We start from the raw sequence: 25457 nt of genomic DNA, 5'->3' as shown, positions 1-25457 counted from the left end.
CCTTCATCTGCCCCAGTGTCATGCCGTTCTCCCCCCCTTCATCTGCCCCAGTGTCATGACATTCTCCCCCCCTTCATCTGCCCCAGTGTCATGCCATTCTCCCCCCCTTCATCTGCCCCAGTGTCATGGGCCCCCTACATTATGTTCCATCTTAATGTTTAACACAAACAAACACTTACATTCACCTTCCATCTCATCCCTGCCGCTCTCTCACTCATACACATAGTTGTAGGCGTGATGTGACGTCATCACATCGCGGCTACAAATGCCGGAGCACAGCGTTAAAGCAGGAGCTGTGACGGCTCCTGCTTTAAACTCCTATGTACTCAGCTCATCGGTATCCGTAGGACACCGATGAGTTGAAATCGGGACATACCGACCGTGACCGCGGGACAGGACACTGAAATCGTGATATCAGGACGGTTGGGAGCTATGTATATATATGGCTTACACCGTGTAGATCACATATACATATGGCTTACACTGTGTAGATCATATATACATAAGGCTTACATCATGTAGATCAAATATACATAAGGCTTACATATTGTAGATCACATGTACATATGGCTTACACATTGTAGATCAAATATAAATATGGCTAACACATTGTAGATCACATATACATAAGGCTTGCACATTATAGATCACATATACATAGGGTTTACATCTTGTAGATCACATATACATACGGCTTACATCTTGTAGATCCCATATGGCTTACACATTGTAGATTACATATACATACGGTTTACATCTTGTAGATCACATATGGCTTACACATTGTAGATTACATATACCGTACATAAGGCTTACACATTGTAGATCACATATATATATGGCTTACACCGTGTAGATCACATATACATTGTCTTACACCTTGTAGAGCACATATACTTTGTATATTTTATATGATGTGCAATCATATACTTCACAGACAAGATCATATGGTATTTATGTCATATAGCATTGCTCATACGTGACAACCTATGTAGCTGAGACATCCAATAGATCACATATGAGATAACGTATTGTAGACAAGACATAAGGTAAAATAGATCACATTTTAGATCCTACTATTTACATAAAATAGTCATCACATGATATAATTGGATTGACTCAGTATGTTATATACTAGAGACATACATACATCACAGGTCACATACATCAGGTCGTTCCCTTTACTAATACATTACAAAGAATAGTTGACATATCCATCACCTGGTTGTCAGAGAAGTAATACTCCCATTATATTTCACAGAAGTTACTACCCTGCACTTCATCTTCATCCAATGGATCCAGATGATTCTTTAATGTCTACTCCAATCAATCCCAATAATTTTCCTGCAAAGATGTGGCGTCTTGTGAATAACCCCTTCTACCAGTCCATCTGCTGGGACTCCACCGGAGCTGGTGTTATCATTGACCAACAGCTATTTGAGTCTGAGCTGTTGTGCCCATCCAAGGGTATGAGCGAGGCCACTGACTTGTTTAAGACCTCGAACTTCACCAGTTTCATCCGCCAGCTCAATCTCTATGGTTTTAGGAAACTAATTGTAGGATCTGGCAGTAATGCTGGTCCCAGTCATTCTGGTGAGGATGTGGGTGCTGGAGAAAGTGGCATCCATCATTTCTACAATGACAATTTTCGTAAAGGGCGACCAGATCTGCTTGTCAAGTTAAAGAGAATGACAAGCACTAACAAAGCCAAGCTGGCTGCAGGCCTCGAAGTCAATTCCCGGCCACCAAACCGCTTCCAAAGATCGTCTTATAGCTCCTTGGCAGGGCACAGTAAAGGCAATTGCCAGGGTAAGAACCTGAACTTGCCAACATACAGAGAACCTGTTATCAGGTTTGGGCCACCACACTACCACTCACAAACTGGCTCATCTCTTGCAATTTCAAGTGAACAGAAGCTAAGATGCAGTAACGCGAAACAGCCACTACACAGTGTACAGCGCTGTCTGCTTCCTGCTGTGTATATATACATATCAGCTGATCGGTGGAGGTTCTAGGTGTCAGGCCCCCACTAATCCGATATTCATGACCCATCCTCGGGATATGTCATCAATGTCAAAAGCCCAGAGAACGCCTTTAAAAGCTGTTAAAAATAATAATGGATGGTATGGATGTTGCCAGTTTTGGAACCCTTAACCACTTCAGTACCGGGCCAATTTGTGGTCCAGGACCAGACACATTTTAGGTTTATTTTGTATGTGCGGTTTTGAGGGCTGTAACATTTTTCCCGTATGTCTCAGTCAACTAATTTTTGCGTCTTTTTTCGGGGACACATAGGGCTTTATTTTTATGTTATCTTTATTTTCGAATGTGTTTTAATTTTTTTATATCTGGGAAAATATAAACAAAATAGGAGGGAAATTGTGTCTGGTTTTCAAATTTATTTATTTTTTTTAATTTAATAACACAAAGTGTCACTGAAACTTTATAATATAGTTTTTCCTCTCCGTTACGGTAATTTTTATTTTGTATGGTGTCGTCGGGGGTGGGGCTATAACCTTTAATAACGGCGTTTTATTAGCGTATTATTTATTTATTTTTTATTATTATTTTATTTACATTTTTTTAAAACTTTTTTATTATATTTTTATTTTATTTTTTTTCCAGATTGTGTCCCCATAAGGTAATAAGAGACCTTTGGGGACATCTGATCACTTATTTTTTTGTACTGGAGGCTGATTTCTCCTATAACTGGGGCTGCTACATTTAACCTCAGATACAGGAGGAATCCAGCCTCCTGCACACTGTATACACAGCTTACTGAGCTGATCTGAGTCCTGTAGGACCCAGCAGCTCTGGCAGGACACTGCTCCCGGCAGATCACGTGTCCGCTGGGTCAGAGGGCAGCTGAATTATGGCTGCGTCCACAGCTGTGTATACAGCGCTCATTGAGCGCTGTATACACCGCAATCGAGAAGGCAGGGGAGGTAATAAATCTGCCCTGTCTTCTCTCTGGGAGCTCCGGCTGAAGTTACAGCCGGCTCCTAGTGAAAGCAGCTACACGATCTCTGTGCAGCTGCTGTGTTCTGATGGATGTACAGGTACGTCCTGGCAGAAATAGGCAACCACTTCCCGGACGTATATAGTCTATGGGCGGTCCGGAAGTGGTTAAAGGGATTCTATCATTAAAACTAATTTTTTTGTCCTTAACACGTAGGAATAGCCTTAAGTAAGGCTATTCTTCTCCTACCTTTGGATGTGTTCCACCGGGCTGCCGTTCGGTATAAATCCCAGTTTTCATCGGTATGCAAATGAGTTCTTCTTTTCGTCAGTATGCAAATAAGTTCTCTCGCAGCACTGGGGGCGGGTCCCAGCGCTCAAACAGCACTGGGGCGTCCCCAAGCTGTCTTCAAACTTCTAGGCCTTGGGCAGCCGACTGCGTATGCCCGCCGGCCACAAGTAAATGGCCTTTTAATACTGTGTAAGCAGCCATTTTCTTGTGGCTGGCGGGCATGCTCAGTCGGCTTTGTCCTAGGCCCAAGGCCTAGGAGTTTGAAGCCAGCGCCGGAAGAAGACACGTGAAGAGGGCGTTCCTGAAGAAGATGGAGGCGGCTCTGAAGATTACTCGTGCAGCATTGGGGACACCTCCAGTTCTGTTTGAGCGCTAGGGCCCGCCCCCAGTGCTGCGAGAGAACTCATTTGCATACTGACGAAAACTGGGATTTATACCGAACGGCGGCCCGGAGAAGACATCTAAAGGTAGGAGAAGAATAGCCTTTCTTAAGGCTATTCCTACGTGTTAGGGACAAAAAATTGAGTTTTAATGGTAGAATCCCTTTATAAACCTAGTCTTATAAGGACGTGATGGTGGTCTAGTGGCCGCAAATTTGGTGACAGGTTTACTTTAAAAGATAAAGCTTGTCTTACTAGCTGTCAGTGAACTCTACCTTCCTAGATCCTTTATGCACTAGACATGACTTGGGTTTGATCCCACTTGTTTAGTTTTTGTTGTTTTATTTTGTTTTAAGAAGAAGAAGAAGGAATGAAGTCACTTCGTGGGAGAAATGAAATTCCTTGTGGGTTCTCTGCATCTGTCAGCAGGCGCTGTAGCTTGCTCCCTATAGGCACACAATAAACCTCCAAAAGCAACCACAGGGAATCTGATATCCCTGTGGCTTTTGTTGCTCTGGATGCTGCTACTAAGAGTATTTTAGAGAATTACATACCAAGTTTTCTGTGTGTGATTCTTTGATATATCATCATGACAATGTCTTAGTGCAACCCTAGCAAGAGTTTAGATAGCATGGGTCACAATTTTTACACTACGCTTTTTCACAAATTGATATAAAAATAATGCTGTATTGTGTCCATATAGTAGTACCATATACTGCGAAAATAAAGGGGTTTTCTGAGACTTATTAATTGATTACTTATCCGGGTTTCAGCAAGTTGCAGCATTTTGGTGAGCACTGCAGCCTCTTTAGTACTAACCAAGCTCAGCGCCGTACATTTGTGCTGCGTCTGTGCTTGGTATCGCAATTCAACCCATTAACTTGAATGGAGCTGAGCTGTGATGACGCCATGTGACCAATGAATATGATGCGTGTCACATGGCCTGTGAAGCGGAAGCAGTGCTCAGGGAGATGATTATTTGTCGGTCCCTCACAAATCTTCAATTTATGACCTATCCTATGGATGTCATCAGTTTAAAAGTCCCAGAAAACTCCTTTAGGATGGGGCCCCACTTTGTGAAAATGCAGCATTTAGTACATGGGATTCTGGCTAATCCCTTCCACACATTGCAGAAAAAATCCACAAGGTAACAGACTCCCTTGAAGGGTCAGTGCGTACGGAGTTTTTTGACGCTGAACCCGCCTCAAAATTATCCTCCAAAAAAAGCCTCTCAATAGAGTTCTATTGGCAGGCTGATTTTGAGGCGGATTCAGCGTCAAAATCACTGCCAAAAAAGTCCATGTACACTGACCCTAAGGGTAAACCAAAAAGACGGCTCCCATTGAAAGTTATTTTTTGCAGGTGCAGTTTATTCTGGCTCCCAAGAAAAAAGAAGCGAGCTGCTCGTTCTTCAGGCCGATTCACCTCACAATTCGGCCTGAAGACACTCCCGACTAGGCCCATTCATTGGGCCTAATCCGGAGCAGAGTGCACGACTGGATGCCGATGCATTGCACCGGCATTCAGTTGCGGCTACCCGTATTTTGGTCTGGAACCTGAGGTGGCCTCCGCCTCGGGTTCCGGACCAAACAACCCCATGTGAATTTACCCTAAAACTGATCATCTAGTGGGATTAGCTGTGGCGGGCAGTGAAGTGAGTATTACTTTTTATGTTTTAACCCATTCGGAGCCGTGGATAAAATGTTTCCCCATAAGAGTAATACCTGTATATTTAGACCCTGGACTGCACAAGACATAGACCATTCAGCCCGCTCAGTACATTTAGTTCAGAATGGTTACACAGGAGGGAATATTTTGATGATATTCAGTGACAAATAAAGTGAGATTTAGTGCCTACATAATATTCTGTGCTCAGATAGTATTCTCTAGCACCTATTAACAAGGTAATGCTTCTTACCATCAAGATAAATTATGGATATAATGCCTAGATTCCTCTAGTCTAGACAGTAGCATATACAACAGCAGGATATCTATGCTGGAATGTCTTACAGAATCTTGAAGACTACAGCGACATCTAAGTAGATAGTACAAAATCTTCTTGCCATTCACTATCTGAGAAGGTATAATGATGTATTGTATTGAGGGCTTGCAGAATTTTTAATGTATAAATTGTAATTTAAATGTTTGACTCAATTTTTTGTACTAAGTAAATTGTCTTTTTCTAATTTGCAGATCTGACAACTGTTGAACAGCTTCACAGAACCTGCAGACGTGAAAACTTTACTCCGTATCCCTATGTCAACCCTCCATCCCACAACCGTATTGCTTTTCCTGGAAAAGAATTAGATTCCGCTTCCACCCCTCCAAGGACATGGTCAAATTCATTTGGCCTTCACCAGAGACAGTTAGCCTCTCATTCATCATTTCCAGATACAGGGATGTTTTATCCTGTCCTGCACCGCTATCCTACAGACATCACTTACACCATGCAATCTACTGCCACTTCTGTCCATGTGCAGCAAGGTCACCCGGCCATGCCAGGACCAATGCAGAGATATACTAGCTATATGCCACATACTGCACAGTATCCTCATCCATATTATCCTTCAGGTGAGTTCTGCTCCATTACAGAGATAGTAAAGCTGCTCTGTAGGCTGCTATGTAATAAACTGCTGACAGATAATAATCATACAGCCAGTGGCGTAACTACCACCGTAGCAGCAGCAGCCACAGGGCCCGGGACAATAGGGGCCCGGCGACAGCCGCTACCACTGCGTTTTTTTTTTTTTCTTAATAGGCCGTTACCGGCTGGAGTTACTCCAGCTGGTAACTGGCCCTATTTACTTACCGATCCTGGCAGTGCCGGGATCGGTAAGTGACGCTGCGGGCCCCACAAAGACTATCATTATACTTGGGGTCCTTTTCAGACCCCCGAGTATAATGATCGGAGGCCCGGGAGAGGTAAGAAACATAAAAAACACTGTTACTTACCTCTCCACGATCCGGGCAGGCTTCAGGCTTCATGTGACGTCTGACGTCATTGAAGATGGACTGCAGCGGAGGACTGCAGCAGAGCCAAGAGATAGGTGAGTAACAGTGTTTTTTTTAATGTTTCCTCCCCCTGGGTCTACGATTATTATACTCTGGGCAGACATCCGCCTTGGATTCCTCTTTATTTTCTGACCCCGGCTCACGGTGGTGGCTATAGAGCATCAACAAGCCCTTGCAACTTTCCTATGCTGTCTAGGCTCAAATTAATGGGTCTAATCAGTGCGGAGACTCAAGCCGCAGCCTCCGAATCAGCTGCAGAATCCGCAGCAAGATCCAGCAGGACACTTATTATTTTTCAGCATCCTGCACTAATTGTTTTCAATGAGAGTCAGAATGAGGGAAGAATCAGCTGTTTGAATGAACCGTGGTATCTGTGTAAGCGCCGTGACCCCTTCTCTGTTTATATAGTGTCATACATCTCATAGCGGCCATGTAATGTAACTACAGCCTCATCCTATACACGTCTATGTGACAAGGCTGGAATTACATCACACAGTCACGTAAACAGACAACGTGTGATATAAACAGGCGCCGTAGCCCATTCATACAGCTGATCAGTGGGTCATTTATCTCTTATTGACGACCTATTATGAGGATAGATCATCAATAAAAATGAGCTGGAAAACTCCTTAAACCTAAGGGCCCATTCACATGGAGTAACGTGCCACGTGACCTGGCACGTATACGCCGTGTGAGATTTTGCGGGCCGTATACGCTCCCATTGATTTCAATGGGAGCGTGGATCATAAACGGCGCATTGTTTTGCTGCAAAATAACACGGCCTTTATCTATATTTCAGTGCTTCAGTATTTCATACTGTATCATGCATTTATTTGTTGTTCACTTCCATCTAGCTATTCTTCCATACTGCCCAACTCCAGCTCATCTGCATCATCTCAATGGCTCCAGTTCTGTCTCCTCATATCAACAGTGCAGCTATTTCCAGGTTAGCATAATGAAAATGTCACTTGAAGTCAGTCATTTCTCTATCATTACTTTCTTAAGTTGTTCTTAACCTCTGGAAATGTTTGTCAGTTTATTGAATCAATGCCTTACCAACACAGTCCTCAACACCTTGGTGGCTTTGTCCTTTTTTTATGTAAAAGTAAATTCCCCAGGGGTGTCACAACACTCTCAAGGGGTGCCAGAAACACTCTCATGGGATACCATAGCACTGTCAAGGGGATGCCACAACACTCTCAAAGGATGCCAGAAACACTCTCATGGGATACCATAGCACTGTCAAGGGGGTACCACAACACTCTCATGGGGTGCCACAACACTCTCATGGGGTGCCACAACTCTCTCAGGGGGTTCCACAACACTCAAGAATGTCAGCTCAACTCCTGCCATTAGCATTGGGAGATGGCTGAAATTCACAACTGAGCTTTCTGCAACACCCAAGAATGGAGATAACTTCAATCACAGGTATTAATTGACAGTAATGTCCTAGGCCCTTCAACCCTGCACACCTGCATACCCAGCTCCTGACACACGTGTGCAGAAGCCTTTCAGTTACCTTCAAAGTTCCAATGTCCCACAAAGGCTCTTAAAGAGGACCTTCCACCAAATCCAGCTCTTTGTATCATTTAATAGTCAGTGCTCAACTGATTCCAGCTCCTAACTAAAGCCTAAGTAGCATGTAACACACCAAAACTAACCACACTTATTGCTCATGAAGGGAGGAGGCAAAAAAATATAAATATAAACTGTGCCAGAATTAGTGAAGCAGCACCTATTAACAGACACTAAGAACTGGAGTTGGTGGAAATGTTAAAAGGTCCTCTTTAATCCCTTTAAGGGCGCAGGGTAGGTTATACAGTCCTATGAAAAAGTTTGGGCACCCCTATTAATCTTAATCATTTTTAGTTCTAAATATTTTGGTATTTGCAACAGCCATTTCAGTTTGATATATCTAATAACTGATGGACACAGTAATATTTCAGGATTGAAATGAGGTTTATTGTACTAACAGAAAATGTGCAATATGCATTAAACCAAAATTTGACCGGTGCAAAAGTATGGGCACCTCAACAGAAAAGTGACATTAATATTTAGTAGATCCTCCTTTTGCAAAGATAACAGCCTCTAGTCGCTTCCTGTAGCTTTTAATCAGTTCCTGGATCCTGGATAAAGGTATTTTGGACAAACAATTCAAGTTCAGTTAAGTTAGATGGTCGCCGAGCATGGACAGCCCACTTCAAATCATCCCACAGATGTTCAATGATATTCAGGTCTGGGGACTGGGATGGCCATTCCAGAACATTGTAATTGTTCCTCTGCATGAATGCCTGAGGATTTGGAGCGGTGTTTTGGATCATTGTCTTGCTGAAATATCCATCCCCGGCGTAACTTCAACTTCGTCACTGATTCTTGAACATTATTCTCAAGAATCTGCTGATACTGAGTGGAATCCATGCGACTCTCAACTTTAACAAGATTCCCGATGCCGGCATTGGCCACACAGCCCCAAAGCATGATGGAACCTCCACCAAATTTTACAGTGGGTAGCATGTGTTTTTCTTGGAATGCTGTTTCTTTTTGGACGCCATGCATAACGCCTTTTTTTATAACCAAACAACTCAATTTTTGTTTCCAAAATGAAGCTGCCTTGTCCAAATGTGCTTTTTCATACCTCAGGCAACTCTATTTGTGGCGTACGTGCAGAAACGGCTTCTTTCTCATCACTCTCCCATACAGCTTCTATTTGTGCAAAGTGCACTGTATAGTTGACCGATGCACAGTGACACCATCTGCAGCAAGATGATGCTGCAGCTCTTTGGAGGTGGTCTGTGGATTGTCCTTGACTGTTCTCACCATTCTTCTTCTCTGCCTTTCTGATATTTTTCTTGGCCTGCCACTTCTGGGCTTAACAAGAACTGTCCCTGTGGTCTTCCATTTCCTTACTATGTTCCTCACAGTGGAAACTGACAGGTTAAATCTCTGAGACAACGTTTTGTATCCTTCCCTTGAACAACTATGATGAACAATCTTTGTTTTCAGATCATTTGAGAGCGGGCTGTCCATGTTCGGCGACCATCAAACTTAACTGAACTTGAATTGTTTTGTAGAAAGAAATGGTCCAAAATACCTTCATCCAGGATCCAGGAACTGATTAAAAGCTACAGGAAGCGACTAGAGGCTGTTATCTTTGCAAAAGGAGGATGTACTAAATATTAATGTCACTTTTCTGTTGAGGTGCCCATATTTTTGCACCGGTCAAATTTTGGTTTAATGCATATTGCGCATTTTCTGTTAGTACAATAAACCTCATTTCAATCCTGAAATATTACTGTGTCCATCAGTTATTAGATATGGAAGCAAATTTGAAGAAAATCCAGCACTGCAGTCAGGTATCCGTATAAAATAAAACTTAACTTTTATTGACTTGTAGTTGCTACATTAAAAAATCTGTGTGCAGCAATAGGAGTAGCAGAAGCCTACGCGTTTCGGGATAGACCCTTACTCATGGCATACAGAGCTGTAATATGCTGCAATCTTATATAAAAATAAAAGAGACACACATAAAATCCAGGCCCCTCCCATCTGCACATAGACAGGAAGTTAATTAATTAAGCAACATCTGTGATACATGCGATAAGATGCAAGTGAAGCAGGAAAGAAAGCAGACAAAGTTGGCTGATTGTAGTCAAAATAGTTCAAACAGGTTAAGGTAAATAAGTAAATAAATCATAATTTTTAGTGACATAGATAAAACGTGACATGACCAAGAGATGTAACATCTTCATTACATAGTTGTGGCACCATACTGAAGAAACATAATGACAACATCCCTTTCTATGGTGCATAATGCACCAGGAGGATAGAGTACGTATTATACTGAGAAAAAAAAAAAAAAACACTGAGCTGAACACCGTACTGGAACATGAAAGTGTGATTTGTGTATGATGCTCCAGGAGGATAAGATAAGTATAACTACATTAAGAATTGCATGTGTATCATACTGGAAAAAAAAAGGAGAGGAAAAAAAAAAAAAAAAAATTGGAAAAAATGAATTAAAAAAAAAAAAAAAAAAAAGGGAATTTTTTTATTTTATTTTTTTTCTTTTCTTGAATAAATTTTTTTTTTTTTTTTTTGAAAAAAATAAATAAAATTTATAGAAAAATAATAAATATTTGAAATGTATAATTGATGCATAAAGACTATAGGAATATAGGATGAATTGTTGCAGTTAGTACAATTAATAAATAAAAGCTAAGTCAGTACGGAAGTTCATTCCGTGGGGGAATCTAGTTTTGAGCATGAAAATCCAATAGGCTTCTCTACGTAAAAGTTTTTTCTGCCAATTTCCCCCTCTGACTGGTTTGTTAACCCTCTCTATCCCGTATGCTTTGAAGGTGGTAGTGTCCCCTCCGTGTATTTCCCGAAAATGCTTAGATGCCCCTGAGCAATGTATAATATCCAAATTGCTACTGTGGTATAGATGTTCTGCTAATCTCACTTTCAGTTTTCTAGTGGTACATCCCACATAGTATTTCCTACATTCTTCACAACTTACAATGTATACGATGTGGTCTGTATTGCAATTGATGAAGGATCCAATCCTAAAAGTTTTATTACCCTCCGTGTTGGAAAAGGTTTTTGTTTTTTTCATGAATCTGCAGATGTTACATCTAGTTTGTCCACAGTGGTATGAACCCGTGATGCTTGATCTGATTGGAAAAATTTCTGTAGGTTGTGATCTGCTTCTAAAATAACTGGGAGACACGTAATTGCCGACAGACATTCCCCTTCTGGCAATATAATGACATCCTCCATCTAAGATGTTGCCTAATGTCGTGTCTTGGTATAGAATGTATAGATTCTTTTTGATGATTTTGATCACTTCCTTGTAGTTATCACTGTAAACTGTTGAGAAATAGATTCCTGTCTGCCTTTTGTCATTGCTGGGTGCTTTGGTGCTGAGTAAATCTGATCTATTTCTTTTGAGTACAATGTCTCTGGCTCTCTTAAGATTCCAGTTTGGATAGCCCCTTTCTCTGAGTCTATGACATGTGGCTTTTGCAAATTCATCATAGTCCTTGGGGTCTGAGCATATTCTCTTAACCCTTGTCAGTTCACCTACAGGGATTGCTTTGCAGGTGTGGCTAGGGTGGTTACTGTGCGCGTGAAGGATGGTGTTGCCCGCCTGTGGTTTTCTATACAGTCTGGTTATAACTTTTTTGGTGTTGATATCCCCTTGCAGTGTAACATCTAGGAAGTTAATATTGGTGTCATGGAAATTGGAAGTAAACTCGAGATTAAATGAATTTTTGTTGAGATAGTCAGTGAAGGAATAGGTTCTCAGCACTTCCCCTGACCACACAATCAAAATATCATCGATATAACGGCCATAATATTGTATCTGATCCAAACACGGGTTGCTGGGGGAAAAAATATAGAATTCCTCCCACCATGCCATCGTTAAATTCGCAAGAGAGGGTGAAAAACGCGCACCCATAGGCACCCCACATAGCTGTAGGTAGTGCTCTCCATTAAACATAAAAAAGTTATGTTTTAATAAATAGTTAACCACTTCAATGATGAACTCACAGAACTCCTCTGTGTAGTGTGAATATGTGTATAAGTGATATGAGAGCGCCTCTACAGCTATGTGGTGTGGTATCCTTGAGTATAAAGAAACAACATCATAGGACAACCATTTGTAATTTTCTTCCCAGGAAAACCTGTCAAAAATACGTAAAAGATCTTTGGTGTCCTTTATGTACCCTGGGACTCGTGTGACTAGAGGTTGTAGTATAGTGTCAACCCACATGCATATTCGTTCATTGAGCGAGCCAATCCCTGAGATTATTGGTCTCAGGGGAGGAGGGAGGGTGTCTTTATGTATCTTCGGGAGGCCATGGAATATAGGTATTATTGGTTCCCGTACATAGAGGTAATCAAATTCTTTTTCAGTAAATATGCCTAAACTGACTCCCTCTTGAAGTAGATGAAAAAGTTTATTAGAGAAGATATGAGTTGGATCACCGCTTAATTTTTTGTATGTATTGGTGTCTTGTAAGATGGTTAAAACACTGCTGTTGTAATCTGTGCTGTTCATGATGACCACCTTCCCCCCTTTGTCAGCCATGCGTATGACTATGTCATCCCGTTGTTGTAAAAATTTGAGACTATCTTTTTCTTGTTTAGTTAAATTGTGTGATCTTTTATCTGCCGAGGTGTGGTGTAATTTAATCAGATCACTTTCGACAGCAGTCTGAAAGTGGTCTAATGCTGGAACCCTTGCAGATAATGGGTAATAATCAGGATTTCTGATATTAACTTTTTTTCTACTGAGATATCGATTTTCAGTTGAGATGGTTTCTAAGGATTTTAGGTTTGCCAGACATACCTGTTCTTTAAAAGTCAGGCTGTCATATTCATTGGGTATTGTCTCAGGTAAACTATCTGTGATGGACTCAGATATTCCATTATTGTAAAAGTGTCTCTTGACAGTAAGGGCTCTCACAAACTTGTTGACATCTAGTAAGGTGTCAAACATATTGAATTGCTGTGATGGCACAAAATTCAAACCCTTACTTAGAAGTTTATAACAAGACTCAGGTAAGGTTACAGAGGATAGGTTAAGGACACTGGAATCATAACTAGATGCAAAATTAATTTTTTTATTATGTACGTTCGAGGTATTGTCCAACGTATCCGTGGTGTCACTAGTGTGTCCAGTTATGGCTTGTTGAGGCTCCGTGTTTTGTAGACCTGATCTCTTTTGATGTTTCCTTCCGCCCCGGCGTTTTTTATTTTTTTTCTTGTACCTGTTGTTGTCGTTAAGGTGCTTGGAGTTCTTAACGGTGACGGATTGCTTCTTGGAGATAAAAAAGAGATAGATTCAGTGTCTGTTATGTCCGTGTCTCTTTCTGAGGAACTGAAAGAGACTCTCCTGTGGTTGTCTTGAGTATATCTATTGCGGCTTCTGTTGGAGTTCCTTTTCAAGATGGACTTTGGCGTGTTGGTACGAAAATCCTTCCAAGAGTACACAGAATCCGTGTCATAATCTTTGAGATCTCTTTGGAACTTGTTTTTTTTAGTGGTAATGACCTTTTCCTCTAAATCTTGTATCTTTTTATGAAGTTTATCCCAGTCCTCCTTAAGTTTAGGTGTATTGAGTAAAGGAGTTATCTGTTCTTTAATAGTGGAGATCTCCACTTTAATAGATGTGAGTCTGTTCTCTTCTTCCTTTACTATGAGTTGCATTAGTTTGATGGAGCATTCCGATAGAGCACTTTCCCACTCTGTCTCAAATTTTTACAACAACGGGATGACATAGTCATACGCATGGCTGACAAAGGGGGGAAGGTGGTCATCATGAACAGCACAGATTACAACAGCAGTGTTTTAACCATCTTACAAGACACCAATACATACAAAAAATTAAGCGGTGATCCAACTCATATCTTCTCTAATAAACTTTTTCATCTACTTCAAGAGGGAGTCAGTTTAGGCATATTTACTGAAAAAGAATTTGATTACCTCTATGTACGGGAACCAATAATACCTATATTCCATGGCCTCCCGAAGATACATAAAGACACCCTCCCTCCTCCCCTGAGACCAATAATCTCAGGGATTGGCTCGCTCAATGAACGAATATGCATGTGGGTTGACACTATACTACAACCTCTAGTCACACGAGTCCCAGGGTACATAAAGGACACCAAAGATCTTTTACGTATTTTTGACAGGTTTTCCTGGGAAGAAAATTACAAATGGTTGTCCTATGATGTTGTTTCTTTATACTCAAGGATACCACACCACATAGCTGTAGAGGCGCTCTCATATCACTTATACACATATTCACACTACACAGAGGAGTTCTGTGAGTTCATCATTGAAGTGGTTAACTATTTATTAAAACATAACTTTTTTATGTTTAATGGAGAGCACTACCTACAGCTATGTGGGGTGCCTATGGGTGCGCGTTTTTCACCCTCTCTTGCGAATTTAACGATGGCATGGTGGGAGGAATTCTATATTTTTTCCCCCAGCAACCCGTGTTTGGATCAGATACAATATTATGGCCGTTATATCGATGATATTTTGATTGTGTGGTCAGGGGAAGTGCTGAGAACCTATTCCTTCACTGACTATCTCAACAAAAATTCATTTAATCTCGAGTTTACTTCCAATTTCCATGACACCAATATTAACTTCCTAGATGTTACACTGCAAGGGGATATCAACACCAAAAAAGTTATAACCAGACTGTATAGAAAACCACAGGCGGGCAACACCATCCTTCACGCGCACAGTAACCACCCTAGCCACACCTGCAAAGCAATCCCTGTAGGTGAACTGACAAGGGTTAAGAGAATATGCTCAGACCCCAAGGACTATGATGAATTTGCAAAAGCCACATGTCATAGACTCAGAGAAAGGGGCTATCCAAACTGGAATCTTAAGAGAGCCAGAGACATTGTACTCAAAAGAAATAGATCAGATTTACTCAGCACCAAAGCACCCAGCAATGACAAAAGGCAGACAGGAATCTATTTCTCAACAGTTTACAGTGATAACTACAAGGAAGTGATCAAAATCATCAAAAAGAATCTATACATTCTATACCAAGACACGACATTAGGCAACATCTTAGATGGAGGATGTCATTATATTGCCAGAAGGGGAATGTCTGTCGGCAATTACGTGTCTCCCAGTTATTTTAGAAGCAGATCACAACCTACAGAAATTTTTCCAATCAGATCAAGCATCACGGGTTCATACCACTGTGGACAAACTAGATGTAACATCTGCAGATTCATGAAAAAAACAAAAACCTTTTCCAACACGGAGGGTAATAAAACTTTTAGGATTGGATCCTTCATCAATTGCAATACAGACCACATCGTATACATTGTAAGTTGTGAAGAATGTAGGAAATACTATGTGGGATGTACCACTAGAAAACTGAAAGTGAGATTAGCAGAACATCTATACCACAGTAGCAATTTGGATATTATACATTGCTCAGGGGCATCTAAGCATTTTCGGGAAATACACGGAGGGGACACTACCACCTTCAAAGCATACGGGATAGAGAGGGTTAACAAACCAGTCAGAGGGGGAAATTGGCAGAAAAAACTTTTACGTAGAGAAGCCTATTGGATTTTCATGCTCAAAACTAGATTCCCCCACGGAATGAACTTCCGTACTGACTTAGCTTTTATTTATTAATTGTACTAACTGCAACAATTCATCCTATATTCCTATAGTCTTTATGCATCAATTATACATTTCAAATATTTATTATTTTTCTATAAATTTTATTTATTTTTTTCAAAAAAAAAAAAAAAAAAATTTATTCAAGAAAAGAAAAAAAATAAAATAAAAAAATTCCCTTTTTTTTTTTTTTTTTTTTAATTCATTTTTTCCAATTTTTTTTTTTTTTTTTTTCCTCTCCTTTTTTTTTCCAGTATGATACACATGCAATTCTTAATGTAGTTATACTTATCTTATCCTCCTGGAGCATCATACACAAATCACACTTTCATGTTCCAGTACGGTGTTCAGCTCAGTGTTTTTTTTTTTTTTTTCTCAGTATAATACGTACTCTATCCTCCTGGTGCATTATGCACCATAGAAAGGGATGTTGTCATTATGTTTCTTCAGTATGGTGCCACAACTATGTAATGAAGATGTTACATCTCTTGGTCATGTCACGTTTTATCTATGTCACTAAAAATTATGATTTATTTACTTATTTACCTTAACCTGTTTGAACTATTTTGACTACAATCAGCCAACTTTGTCTGCTTTCTTTCCTGCTTCACTTGCATCTTATCGCATGTATCACAGATGTTGCTTAATTAATTAACTTCCTGTCTATGTGCAGATGGGAGGGGCCTGGATTTTATGTGTGTCTCTTTTATTTTTATATAAGATTGCAGCATATTACAGCTCTGTATGCCATGAGTAAGGGTCTATCCCGAAACGCGTAGGCTTCTGCTACTCCTATTGCTGCACACAGATTTTTTAATGTAGCAACTACAAGTCAATAAAAGTTAAGTTTTATTTTATACGGATACCTGACTGCAGTGCTGGATTTTCTTCAAATTTGCTTCCATTTGACCTCATCTCAGCCGAGAGAGATTTCCTGGCACCGGTCTTGAGGTTCCACGATTTACAGCAACCAGCAAACGGACAGAGTGAGTGCACAAGGTTTTTTACCTATTTTTGAATTGTATGTCACTTTGGATGAGGGCTGTAGCTATTTTTCTAGTTTTGAAGTTATTAGATATATCAAACTGAAATGGCTGTTGCAAACACCAAAATATTTAGAACTAAAAATGATTAAGATTAATAGGGGTGCCCAAACTTTTTCATAGGACTGTATGTGTGTGTTTACCTGTCTGTCTGTACAAATCTGCTCTTATACTATATATTCTTAAAGAAATGTACTACTACTCATATATCGTACATCCTGCATACATGGGCACAGTACAGTACTACTACTCTTATCGTGCATATATGGGCACAGCACGGTACTACTACTTCTAGCCTGCATATATGGGCACAGTATAGTACTACTACTCTTATTGTGCATATATGGGCACAGCACAATACTACTACTCTTATCGTGCATATATGGGCACAGTACAGTATTACTACTCTTATCGTGCATATATGGGCACAGTACAGTATTACTACTCTTATCGTGTATATATGGGCACTTCACAGCACTACTACTCTTTTTTTTTTTTTTTTTTAAATGTAGATTGTGAACCCACATAGAGATCATGTTACATTTTTCCGTATCAGTATGTCTTTGGAATATGGGATGGAAATACATGCAAACAGGGGGAGAACATACAAACTCCTTGCAGATGGTTTTTTGCCCTTGGCGGGATTTGAACACCAGGACTCCAGCACTGCAAGGCTGCAGTGCTAACCACTGAGTCACCGTGTGGCCCCCACAGCACTACTACTCTTATAGTGCATATATGGGCACTTCACAGTACTACTACTTCTATCCTGCATATATGGGCACAGCACAGTACTACTACTCCTGTCGTGCATATATGGGCACTTCACAGTACTACTACTTCTATCCTCCATATATGGGCACAGCACAGTACTACTACTTCTATCCTGCATATATGGGCACAGCACAGTACTACTACTTCTATCATGCATATATGGGCACAGCACAGTACTACTACTCTTGTCGTGCATATATGGGCACTTCACAGTACTACTACTTCTATCCTGCATATATGGGCACAGCACAGTACTACTACTCTTGTCGTGCATATATGGGCACAGTACAGTACTACTACTTCTATCCTGCATATATGGGCACTTCACAGTACTACTACTTCTATCCTGCATATATGGGCACAGCACAGTACTACTACTTCTAGCCTGTATATATGGGCACAGTGCAGTACTACTGCTCTTATTGTGCACATTTGAACACTGTACATTACCATTTCTTGTAGAGTGGTTTCACACTATTGATTTTAGTTCTGGTCCATCATATTTTCTAGCACATTGCACATTAGACTTTTATTAAACAGTTTGTATTACACTTTCTTCCCAATTTGCAGAGTCCTCCAATGCATCCTTCATTCCCCATGGAGTTCTTTAATACAAATTGGATGTCAAGTGATTCAAATGAGTTCAGAAAGGACGAGATGAATCTGGAGTCTGCTTTCCCGTTTGCGGATGAAATACAATCTACTCAAGAAGATATTGTGAGACTGGATACAGTAGAAAGTCTTGCAAAACCAGAAGCATCACCTTTAATGCTCCATGAAAATGCTACAGTGGGAATGAGCCCAGGATATGATGCGACTTATTGTACTCAGACAAACCAATTGGAATCTTTACTTCCTGTATCTTCTGATATCACCAATGAAGCTATATTAGCCGCCCAGTCTGTTAGTTGTCAAAGTCCATTGACTTTAGCGTATTCCTGTCCTGTCAGTAGTGATGACACAAAAGTAAGTAACAAGAAACTTTCTACCTGTAAAGTGTATTTGGGATTGAAAATGGGAAGTAAAATATGTTCAGTATAAAAAGAAATAATTTTATAATGCATAATAAATACAGCCAGAGTTTAATAATGTTATATAATTGAAATCCCTACCTTCTGTGAATGTAAAAAGGTCAGTGTCGTTTCAACAATACAATCGAATATAAGAAACTTTGTAATATTTGTTATCAGAGAAAAGTACTTCTTTCTCCATGTGAAGGATATCGCCTTACCAAGCCTCTTGGCACACCTGGCGATCATCCTCTTTTCTTACTTTCCACTCACCGCCTGTGAGTGTGCCTGGGTTTATAGAATAATGCGAAACGAGCTTTATAAATCTTATATATTTATTAACCCGAGTGGGACGTTACTAGCCACTAACATATACAGAAATACATATCAGTGGATGAAAAGCAAATACAGATAAAAGCACAATACATAAAATGGGAATAAAAGATAGAAAGGAAACAATACCAAAACAAGTCTCAATGTGCCCACATGGCTTTCAAGCTCCAAATTCCTTTTATCCCTCCCAGGGGAGACCAGTAAAAGAGCATGTGCCTTAAATGCTGGCCAGGAACCAAGAGAGGCCTTCTCCCCCCAGGTGAGACAATATAACTCTCCCAGGCTCCTTCTTGAGTGATGTCATTAGGAGGGGAAGTCCTGCCCTTCATCTTGAAATCAAATAACTAAGAACAGTCATAATTCCTTGCCAGATGGTGACCATAGTGTCAGGCAAGTGGAATGATGGGGTTTATAGCGAGACCCCCATCGTATTGACACCAAGAATGACACCCCAAACTCTTTTGGGTAATAAAGTTCAGTGTCTGGACCTTTTCCCTGCGCCAAACAATACCGAGTCTAGATTTGAGGCATTCGTCTCTGCCTGGCGCGACCGAGGGATTTATTGGTGCGACGATAGGTTGTTCCACTGGGGTATTATCATCAGAAAAACATATTTCCTTTGTACTGTGGCCAGCTCCAGGCAGACTGTGGTCTGATTGCATAAGACTCTTCGAGCCATGGCTCTGCAGAAAACCCCTGCAGAGATAATGAGTGTAACACGGGTATGCTAATGGAACTAGGGACAGAAAAACAAAGGGCTTTGAGTACAGACCAGCAGCAAAAGGGTTAATATGAGCACGTGATAATACACAAAAGATAAATACATGAATAAATTCTCTGCTATTGGAAGGTGCAGCCCATATAAGTCTATGGAGAGGGGAGGAGGAGTCAAGTGAAGGAAAAGCATAGAGACACACAGGCATTGTGCTGCAACTAAGAAAATGTTCTTTCTCACAACACAGCTTTATTCACATGTAATACTGTTACGGTACTTTTCTATAATGTTTTCAATACTGCAGATGCTGCTTTGTGTATGATAGATAGGGATAGGGTAGCAGGTTCTTCTCTGTATGCCGTGTCTGGGAGAAATACAGTATACAAGTCATATAATGGCACAAAAAAAGAGTAATTCCTTGTGCAAACACTCAGCAGTTTATTTCGGAAATTCACTTAAAACAATGTGAAATATGCTGTAAGCTAAATGCAAATGTCCTTTTTACATTTGAAGGTTTACATGAATACATCTTCAAATGCAGATCAAACCTTGTGTGATGAGGAAGTGGACGTGCTTGTTTCTGATGTTACTTCTCCCAGTGAAGCAGCGCACCATGACCACAAGGACGATACAAAGGGAATATCAAAATAAGAACAATCACCAGGTAACTATTAGTATATAGTGAAGTGCTACAGAATATATTGGCGCTATATAAATAAAATGTATTATTATTATTGTGCTTTCTAAGGTAGATCATAGCAGCAGTAAAAAAAAAGAAAAGTAATGGTGTGGTATCCCTTTTGTAACATAGTATAAAAAAAAAATGGTGGAATTGAAAGTATTTCCCAAAACAACCATTAGGTGACTACATTTGCATTCCTACCTGCTATAATTTCAAGGCTTGTACCATTGGACAATCTTAAAGGGAATCTGTCAGATCCAAAATGCCTCCCAAACCAATAATAGTGACATGTAGGAATATTTAATAGACCACAAACCGATGAGACAATGCAGAGATAATCATGTTTTTATGGATATGCAAATTAGCCTGTGATTCCCCTGAGGGCGGAGTCTGATTGACTGACAGGTCTGAAGGCTAAAAAAAGCAATGATGTTCCAGAGGAGACCTAGAGCACTTGTGGTTGTCTGTAGGTAATTCAGACCCATCAGATGGCTCCACCAGCAATCAGGAGAGTGGGGGATAAAATGTTCCCATAAAGCCTCCTACTGAATGGAGTGCCCATACACTTGTGTGACTAATGTTCCATTCACTTCTATGGGGCTGCAAGGACTGTAATCTCCAGAAGCATAGAAGTGAATGGAGAACTAGTCACGCAAATGCAATGGCTCTCCATTCACACGGAGTCTTTAGGGGTATTTTTAGTCACCTTGTTCTCCTGATTTCTGGGGTACCCATCTGTCAGACTCCCCCAAGCAATCAGACCCTTATTCCCTGTCCTGTGGATAAAGTATAAGTGTCCTTACTAGCTCATCACCTTTAACTGTAACTTTGAACCATCAAACTAACTGCATACTCATAATCTAGTAATAGTCTTAGATTGGGTTTAAAGAAATGCCTTTTCACTCGTCACAGGCAAGAGACTTACCCCTCCTCCTAATAATGAGGCCATGACAAGAGCAATATACAGTTCAAAAGAATGGGGTCGGGTTAGGTCTTCTCCACAGGTAGGATAAGGACAGCTTATGTCTCACATAGCCTAATTCATACGCCTCACAGGAGGTTGTAAGATATCTAAGGCTCCAATAACCTCTTTCTACTTGGTAAAACAAAAATTTGACCCCAATATGGAATATGGGTGTAAAACAAGATAGGAGGAGACTCCGCAGCCCAACGAATTTACTATAAGTCATGCCAGAAAACTTTGGTGAGTTACTTAGGAAATCCATGCTAGTTCCTGACGGGGTTAGATTCCCATTCTGGCACAAGGGAGTGCACCACAATTATTAAGAGGCTGGAACTTAAAGGGGTTGTCCAGGAGTTTCAGAAATCGAAAAGGCTGGGGAAGGTGTCCCCTGTGCTTTGGTGTCCACTGCCAATGTCTTGTCCAATATGCATAGTTCCTTTGCCGTTAGAAGTCCTACTCTGCACGTGACTGTGGCCACAAGAAAGGCGCCAGTGACATGTATGACAACCCTTCCACTCTACTAATGTTATGATAAAATACATTTTAAGAATCAGACATATTATCAATGCTGGAATCTGGTCAGAACTGCCTGGAACACATATCACATATGGAGACACCCTAAGGCATTGCTCAAAATATACCGGCACCCTGCATGCGTCCATTCTCAAGGACGTTAGAGGACAGGAACAGTTTGAGGCTGCTTTACATTTGACAGATTTTTGGACAGATGAAAAATGGCGCACAACCACAGTTCTGTCTGAAAATCTGTCAAAAATAACTTCATTATTTAGTAAAGCAGTTGTCATAAGACATTTAATCAGATGCTTAATTTTGGCTTACATAGACTGTTGACATGAATGGATAGAGTAGTACATGAGCCTGTAAATCCAGTAGCTGGAAATATAATGCTATATTGGTAAATGCATCTTGTATACAACTTTACAATTAGTTTATATACCTGATGAAGGTTCAACAAATGTGTATCTTACATGTCACTATATCTTCTCAGATCTTAATCTCTTGGTGGAAGGAGCCTGCAAGCGTAAGAACTCTTCAAAGAAAGAAGAATAAGAAAAATAAAATATTCAGTAGTCATATGCCTTTAGATGTTTTATGGTGTTTTTTGACAGTAGGCTTTTATTCAGTTTTGTTTGAAGAATATGTTTTCCCATTTTTTAAGTGTTTTACTATAATAATATACCGTATTTTACGGACTATAAGGCGCACTGGACTATAAGCCGCATTGCCCATGAGCGCCTTATAGTCCGTCTCGGTTCATATATAAGGCACACCGGACTATAAGCCGCAGTCCGGTGCGCATTATATCTTATTGAAAGCGGCGGCAGGCAGACTTTGCCAGCGGCCGCTTAACCCCCCGCGTGCCAGCCGCTTCTATTGGGAGCGCTCGGCAGGCGAGGAGGGGCTCTATCAGCAAAATCATGCTGATAGAGCCCAACCGTAAATGTTAGATTAAACTACCCCCCCCCCCCCCCCCCGTTTTAAAATAAAAGCCTGAAACAGAATGTGAAACTTACCGAGCGGTGCAGGGTGGGCGGGCATTCAGGCCTCCTCTTCCTCCGATGTTCCGTCCTCCTCCGGCGCTCGCAAGCTGATAATGGCCAGGGCACATGCGCAGTAGAAGCATTATGATATTGCGCATGTGCCCCGGCCATTATCAGCGAGCGCCGGAGGAGAAGGACGGAACATCGGAGGCAGAGGAGGCCTGAATGCCCGCCGCCCGCCCTGCACCGCTGGGTAAGTTTCACGTTCTGTTTCAGGCCGGCGTGACAGCAGGGCTGCCGGACACTTCCTATTCATTTCTATGGGAGCAGGCATGCGAGCGCTCCCCATAGAAATGAATGGACTGCTTTTTTCCATTCATTTCTATAGGGAGCGCTCGCATGCCGGCTCCCATAGAAATGAATAGGAAGTGTCTGTCCATTCATTTCTATGGGGAGCGCTCGCATGCCTGCTCCCATAGAAATGAATAGGAAGTGTCCGGCAGCCCTGCTATAACGCCGGCGTGTACGGCTGTGATACACGCCGGCGTTCGGTAGTGTGAATGCACCCTTACGGTGCCTTTTATGTATGTATGGAAGCGGCACGCAGTCTTTGCCGCCGCTTCCATCCATATATAAGCCGCACCGGACTATAAGCCGCACTTACGATTTCTGAGGAAATCGTAGGTTTTTATGTGCGCCTTATAGTCCGGAAAATACGGTAGATATAATATTTTGGTTATTTTTTGCTAGGTAACACTAAAAAATATAGGTAGTTGTGTTCTGTGTGACATGTTTCATAAGTTGTTTATATGTGCCATGTATATAAGGTGTTGCCAGGTCACAGAATATATAGCTTATTGCAGAGCCCACTGCATACCAAAATCAGCTAAGGGCGGGTTCACATCTGCGCCCAGTCTCCGCTTTGTGGGTTTCCATCTTCTGCCGACAGGAGACAAAAACCTGGCAGTCAGTGTCCGTCCATGAGCGTATTCTGGTCTTTTTTTTTGTTTTTAACTGGACACAAAGTCCTGCATGTCTAACTTTGTGTCTGGTTAAAAAAAAAACGGTTTCGCCGCGGAAAGGCAAAAGACACTCACAGGCGGACACTTTGCAAACCCATTCAGATGAATAGGTTTGAAGAGTGACTGCTGGTTTCCATCTCCTGTCCAGTTTCTCGGGCAGAAGACGGAAACCTGAAAGCGGAGACTGGGCACAGGTGTAAACCCGCCCTTAACAGTGTACCTGTACTTTTCCTGGTTACAGCATCTCCGTCCCATATGCTTGAATGAAACTGAGATGTATCAAAGCATAGCTATAGGCCCCTATGATACCTATGGAGGACAAAAGAGCACTCGTTTGGCCCTTGTTCAATATTTATTGGCATTACCAATAAATATATGGGACCCCCATAGGTATTGTAGTGACAATGTATCCCACACAGTGTACGTTTATGGGTTACAAGCATGCACTTTAGGTTTCCGTCTGGAAATTCTCCTGTCAGAAACCTTGAACAGACACTGTAGTGTGAATAGAGCATTCACACAACATGGCAGAGTCATGTAGCTCTGAAATAAAGATACATAGTAGCCCGTATTGGTTGTCCCTTGTAAAGACTCAACTCGAATTGTAGTTTGCAGTTCTGAGCTCTATGCTATGAAAAGCATATAGGGATTTTATTCTATTCACACACTGTGCCATATATTATTTTTGCAGTGATTTTCCAGTAAATATTTGATATGACCATGATATGATAGCTCTCCCACCACAGCCTAACATACGGGAACTCCTTATAAGAAGGGGCTGAAAAAAAGTCCTTATGTTATTCTTATATTTTACTAGATTTTATTAAAAAATGTATTAAAATTAAATTTTTATTAAATATTTAATTTAATTAAAAATGTTATAATTTTATTAAAATGTAATATTAAAATTTTATTTAAAAGTATTGGTTCATAAATTATTCATTCCAAGAACTGTACAACGTATGGAGAGATTGTAGAAGTTACACCTGTAGTTATACCTAAGGACTTTTATAATGCAGGACTTTACAATAATAATTGTTCTTTGATATAGCCGGATTTACTGTGTGATCTGTGCTGCAGGCTCCTCATAGCAGTGCAGGAGACAACGCTTCCAGGTCTGTCACCTTGGATGTAAGTGCTATTGGATGTCATTTGATCCTAATGTCTAGCGCTGTAGGATGTAATTTGACCATAATTGAGCTTCATTAGTCGGATGTTTTAAAGCCAATGGGACATGACACTACAAGAACCTAATTCCAGTCCCCTTGACCCTAAGGAGGATCCTTTTCATTTTTTGTATACTTACATACCTCAAAGTTCCAAAATGTACTCTTCTTCTCTGGATCTACTACATCTTCTTAATATGTAAAGAATAAGGAAAACTTGTAACTATAACTACCTTTTATTGTTTAATCAATGTAAAAAAATTAAGGAATCCTGCCTAAGAAGACCATATAATACAATGTTTGTATATTATACACACAATCCCCTCCGTCCCCCATGATTTCAGTGCACAGTTATAATATGCAGCCAGAGGAAGATACATTTGGCAGTAGGTGAACCTAAAAAATTGTTAGGATAAGGTGCAGCATTCTA

At 40.7% G+C, this 25457-nt stretch overlaps 1 protein-coding gene across 1 annotated transcript; it reads left to right on the top strand.

Annotated features, from left to right (window-relative positions):
* The first annotated feature begins 1292 nt into the window (after nt 1-1292).
* Nucleotides 1293-22408, top strand: HSF5 (heat shock transcription factor 5). Its single transcript, XM_075263078.1, has 6 exons — nt 1293-1809; nt 5824-6201; nt 7497-7588; nt 18204-18599; nt 20205-20289; nt 22347-22408. Exons 1-6 carry the CDS (start codon nt 1293-1295, stop codon nt 22406-22408), a joined length of 1530 nt encoding a protein of 509 aa, XP_075119179.1.
* The last annotated feature ends 3049 nt before the right edge of the window (nt 22409-25457 follow it).

Source organism: Leptodactylus fuscus, chromosome 2, assembly GCF_031893055.1.
Source record: "Leptodactylus fuscus isolate aLepFus1 chromosome 2, aLepFus1.hap2, whole genome shotgun sequence".
Classification (NCBI taxonomy): Eukaryota; Metazoa; Chordata; class Amphibia; order Anura; family Leptodactylidae; genus Leptodactylus; species Leptodactylus fuscus.
Note: the sequence above shows the minus strand (reverse complement) of the source record. Positions and strands in the feature narration are given on the sequence as shown.

Excerpts from the sequence above, each read along its gene's own strand:
- HSF5 (XM_075263078.1), top strand. The coding sequence starts at position 1,293 with ATGGATCCAGATGATTCTTTAATGTCTACTCCAATCAATCCCAATAAT. Across the intron at positions 1,810-5,823 it reads CAGTAAAGGCAATTGCCAGG|ATCTGACAACTGTTGAACAG; the intron begins GTAAGAACCTGA and ends TCTAATTTGCAG. Across the intron at positions 6,202-7,496 it reads TCATCCATATTATCCTTCAG|CTATTCTTCCATACTGCCCA; the intron begins GTGAGTTCTGCT and ends ACTTCCATCTAG.